This window comes from Octopus bimaculoides, chromosome 2, assembly GCF_001194135.2.
Source record: "Octopus bimaculoides isolate UCB-OBI-ISO-001 chromosome 2, ASM119413v2, whole genome shotgun sequence".
Classification (NCBI taxonomy): domain Eukaryota; kingdom Metazoa; phylum Mollusca; class Cephalopoda; order Octopoda; family Octopodidae; genus Octopus; species Octopus bimaculoides.
In genome coordinates, this window is record NC_068982.1 from 44,317,165 (window position 1) to 44,322,635 (window position 5,471).

Below are 5,471 nucleotides of genomic sequence, written 5' to 3' on the forward strand. Positions count from 1 at the left end.
TATATATATATATATATATATATATATATATATATATATATATATATATGCATGTGTATGTATATGTATACACTTGTATGAGAGTAAGTGTATATGTATAGTTGATAAGTGTATTTTGACAAAACTCTGAGCCCCAGGCAGATAGATTGAATACACACACAAACACACACACACACACACACACACACACACACATACACTGTGGACAGTTCTATCGTTCCCGTTTTTATAAATATTTGACTGTGCGTACGTGTGCACATATGCATGTGTGTATGATATTTGATACATACATAATACATACATGAGTATATGTGCGTAGGCACGTACATACATACATACATACGTACATACATACATACATACATACATATAGTTCAAATTTACAGAAAACAAAAGACGAAGACAAGTGAGAGAACAAGCAGGTGAATTAGTTGACGATCGGGAAGAATGGAAAACTCTTTGACATTTCGAGCCTACGCTCTTGACAGAAAGGATTGCAAGGAAAAAAAAATGGAGAGAAAACGAAAAAAAAAAAAAAAAGCAAGCAGAGAAAGAAAAAATATCTAGGGAGTGTGTGTGTTGGTTATATTTCCAGCCCACGTAAATATAGTCAACTCAAGCCTTCATAATAATTTATGGGCGTTATATTTTTGCGTATACGTTTCGCATTTACATACCAATGTACTTTGAGGGTGAATAGTCTAGTGGTTTCAGTTTCTAGACAGGGTGGTGCCTTTTGTTCTTGAGCAAAACACTTCTTCTCACGTTGTTCTGAGATCGCTTCGACACCCGATGCGTGATACACCGTGCATCTGATCGGGTAACATCGACTTAATGGAGGAAGAGGCTTAATGTACAGCACAAACATTTGATCACTACAAACAAATCATTTATGCAGTTTATTCAGCATGAAATTGCAGAACCGTCTTTCTCGGACTACGAGAGATTATCATCATATAAAGCCAGAATGTAGACAACTCTGCCAACAGCGACCGTGTCTGTTCTAGAAATTACCTTGCATGTATCATTGACCCATGCTGTACCATTCCATGCCATGCAATTTACAGAAAATCCTTTGAAGGCATATTTACTGAGGATATTTGTTGACTGATGTCCTGAAGGATAGAAGAAAAGAAAAAAACAAGGAAACATCATTGAATAATAATTATTAAATTTTAAGAAGTTAAAATTATGAGAGAGAGTGAGAGAAAGAAACAGAGACAGACAGACAGAGAGACACACAGGAACAGAAAGGAAAATGTAGGGGAAGGGAGCGAGGGAGAAGCAGACGGGAAAGAGAGAGAGAGAGAGAGAGAGAGAGTGAAGTAGAGGAAGAAGGAGAGATAGAGTAGCAGAAAGAAGAAGAGGGAGGAGGGGAGAGAGAGAGGTAGAAGTAATAGGTAACATTTAAAAGAAAATTATCTATATTCCAAGTCCGCTATATCTATTTCCTTTTCTATCTTTCTCTCTAATATATATATACATACATATACATATATATATATATATATTTATATACACACACACAAACTTATATACATCGACTCATACACACACACACATATATATTCTTCTTCTCAATAGTATATCTCGAAGCATATAAAGCTATAAATAATAGCATCTAGCTATTGGGCTGAAAAACCCTTTGGATAGAAAAATAATATATATGTATGTATACGTAAGCTTTGTGTGTGTAAAGTATGTATATAATATATGCAGTTACGCACACACACATATAAAGATGGATAGAATAACAGACAGACAGATAGATATCCTCCCTCTCTCAGAGTCCCTCTGCCCCTCCTCATGTTTCAAATATAATTACTGAAGTTTGAACTATTCATTGGTCTCTAAAATCCCTCCTACGTCAAACTTATCAATCTTTTTGAATATAACCTTACTCGAAATGTTATATTCCTATTATTGTCACAGTTCTCAAATTGAACCATAAACTAAGATTTATACGTCACTTTTCTCCAATTTCAATTTAAGATTGCTGTTAATACATTTATACCTTTGATCAATTACGAACTCAAGTTGTGTTTAATAGTATAACTCGAGAGTAAAACCGTCTTTAATTTCTCCATATATATGTTTGTATGCATATTTTCCAGACATATACATGCATATGCACACACACACACACACACACACACACACACACTGTCTGTTACTCGATTTCGAGCAATGCCATCACTTGATTGTTCTCTTAAACATGAGCCCCTTCTAGGGGCCTACATCCTTTTGCAAGATGGGCGCCTCTTGCATCAGGTGTTCAGAGAGCTTACCACTCATGCTCAAACATGTATTAATTCCATCATGGAATTTTTCATATCATAAAGTGTCTTTGTCATTTCCGGCTACATCCAGCTATAGTATATAAAAATAATAAAGATGCTAATAGAGATTTAAAAAACTAAGTGATGCCTGTACCCGAAACTTTTTAAAACGAAGAAGGCCCTTAAATTGAGCCATTCCCACTCTCTAAACCAGGCCTGGCTAATTCGAATTACATTGCGGACCGCAAAATATTTTTCCCAAGAGAGTTTCGGACACCAGTAATGAACTCATTTGCATACAGCCAATCAGAGCTCACCTTGACCTTGATTTCAAGTTAACAAACACACTCTACCAAGTAAACTCAAGACGAAGAACGGTGTTGTAAGTCGACCGATCACCAAGATATGCCTGATTTTAAGAGACAAGTATGAGACAGATTTGCATCTATGTCTACTATCGGATTTTGTTAGGGCCCCATATGGTAAAGATGTGGATGCCAAAAGTGTGGGTAGATGGTTATGTGCGAGCAACCCTCTCCCCTTACTATTTTACAAAGTAAACAATTCAAATAACAATGCAGAGGCAGCCATGGTTGAAACAAGAACAACAAACATTATTAAAAGAGAAAAGACGCATGGTCATTCCTTACCCAAATGACCTTATCACCCATCGCTTGTTATGCGCTTATACATTAGTCTAATAGTTGAGCTCTGATTGGCTGTATGCAAATGAGTTCATAACTGGGGTCCGGAACTCTAGTGAGAAAAACATTTCGCTTGCGGGCCACTTTAATTACAGAAAGTTTTTTGAGGACCGCTTGTATACTTTATGCATTAATAGTCAAAAAAATCACTGCTGACAGAATTGAAAGCATTTTGCTTTCTCGTGCTATTATTACAATAATGAATGAATGATCGTTCATTCAACATGAAATAGTATCGTTGCAAAAACAGTAATATCTTTTTCTTTTACTTTTCATTACAATCTTTAATTTCTGATAACATTTTTAAAATGTTTGTTTAAATAAACCCATTTCCAGAAAGTATCAAGCGGGCTGCAAGATAGTCTCCGGGACGCATGCGGCCCGCAGGCCTCAGGTTGGCAAGCCCTGCTCTAGTCAGGATCATATGCCGGTGAAATGTGCCCTTTCTGAAATTTTCCGAGAAAAAATGATTTTGGCTTTGAAGTACTCTCTCAAGGAAGAGAGTATTCTCTACCAAAGTAAGTAAAAAAAAACCCATCAGATACGGTATTACAAGCTGTTAAGGAAATTGATGATCAGTATTTACAACAGTGTGATGAACATACATACTGGCAGATAACCTAGAATTCATTTCCAAAGAAGTCACACGACTCCACCGAAACGTATCATCAGATGAAAGGATGAGCCTAGATGAGCAGAAGTCTATGCATGGATATGTTAGTAGAAAGCTCCGTGATTATAGTAACATCGATCATCAAAGCAGTTTATCATGGACGAATAACCGGATTACTACCTCTCATTTTGAAGGGTATGCGTTTGCAATCCAGGAACATAAAATATCAACTAAGTACCTGATGCACAAAAGGATTAGAGATGCAGGAAAAGCCGTAAAATGTAACAACCAAATCAGTCTTTGTGGAACTGAAGATATCACCAACATCATAAGCAGTTGTCCTCAAATGTCATCACGGTATTATCTACCGATGAGACATGATGCTGTAGTTAGGACACTATAATGAAATCCGTCGGAAGAATAATCCCGAGGACAAAGAAATAAGAACCCACAATATTATAGAAGCCATAGCCACTCATAATAAGAAGGAATACTGGGGGAATGTACCAGTGAAGACCTCAATAAAATGTAAGCACAACAGACCTGGTATAATGATTTGGGATTGAGAAAAGAAACTGCGCAGTTGTGGAAATTAGCTGCCCAGCAGATCAGTAAAAAGATAATATCTATGCTGCACTATTGAGAAATCTGCAGTTACTCTATCCAGATTACAAGTTCAGGTTTATATCTGTAAATATTGGGACCCTGGGATATGTAACACACTGCCTAAATACCAATCTTGAGAATTTACGCTTCTCAAATCAGAAAGGAGAAAGCTAATTCGAGGACTACACATCCAATCTATCACTGGAACTGTAAAAATCTCTAAACTTTCCAGAAAGTTATTTAAATATATATGAGAATGTCTAGTTATGCAACTACATGCATGAGAATACATACATAAAACATACAAATCTGCGCGCACATACATACATACATACATACATACATACATACATACATACATACCCTGTTGATGTTGAATTTCCAATGAAGGAGCCTTGATCTAGGTTAGAAACAGGTACTTTCTCTATTGGCAAGAAATCTTGAAATAAGACTGAACAAGGACATACATACATCCATACATATATACATACATAAACACGTTCATACACATATTTACAAACATCGCGAATTCTTTTAACCCGATAAGCTTTGTCATTTTGTCAGCAACCGACTTGAGCTATCTCAAGAACTTAAATTAAACACAAAGAAAAATCATAGATACAGATGACATACTTCGAAGACCAAGGAAACAAGGTGAAAAAGACAAAAAACAATTAGTTACCCGGTAGCTGGAAGGGTCTCAGTCCGACGTACATCGTGCCGTTCGTTTGAAAAGTATCAACAGGAACACAAAAATGATAAGAATCACCATTTGTAAGGTTGTCATTGTTAAGCGCGGTTCGGTAATCAAATGTATCATTATTTGGGCTACTGTTCAACCGGAAATAGACCTCATAACCAAGTATAGCTGGTTGTTCCATTTGTATCTTTATGCAGCTGTAGTCAGTGCTGGACCTGTACTGGAATTTATGGTAAAACATATAGGATTGATCCCCGACGACAAACTTTGGATTTCGATAAAGCATTTCAGTCAGTTTGTCTTTAAATTCTACAACGAAAGTTTTTTCTGATTTGTCTCGATCGGAACTTAGAATTAGTGTAGGTGAAGTGATCAAAGCCGATCGCATGTTTTCGTCGTATGTTAAGAATTTTTCGTCTGTCGATAATGCCTGCGTATAAATGGAGTAGAGCATAAGTTGCATAGAAGTTTTTAAGAAATCAAATAATTCAAACTTTGTAATAAAGCAAGATTAGCAATAAATTATTGAATGCACACACACACACACACACACACACACACACACACAC

The 5,471-nt window shown here is 36.4% G+C and overlaps 1 protein-coding gene across 1 annotated transcript in view; it reads right to left on the reverse strand.

Moving 5' to 3' along the window:
- Positions 1-5,471, reverse strand: part of LOC106869732 (polycystic kidney disease protein 1-like 2) — a 55,068-nt gene that overhangs the window by 47,446 nt on the left and 2,151 nt on the right. The window contains exons 2-3 of the mRNA XM_052976866.1: positions 4,885-5,332; positions 1,015-1,115 (exon numbers count right to left, since the gene is read on the reverse strand). Coding sequence (XP_052832826.1) covers positions 1,015-1,115; positions 4,885-5,332 — 549 coding nt within the window. The remainder of the gene's footprint in view (positions 1-1,014; positions 1,116-4,884; positions 5,333-5,471) is intronic.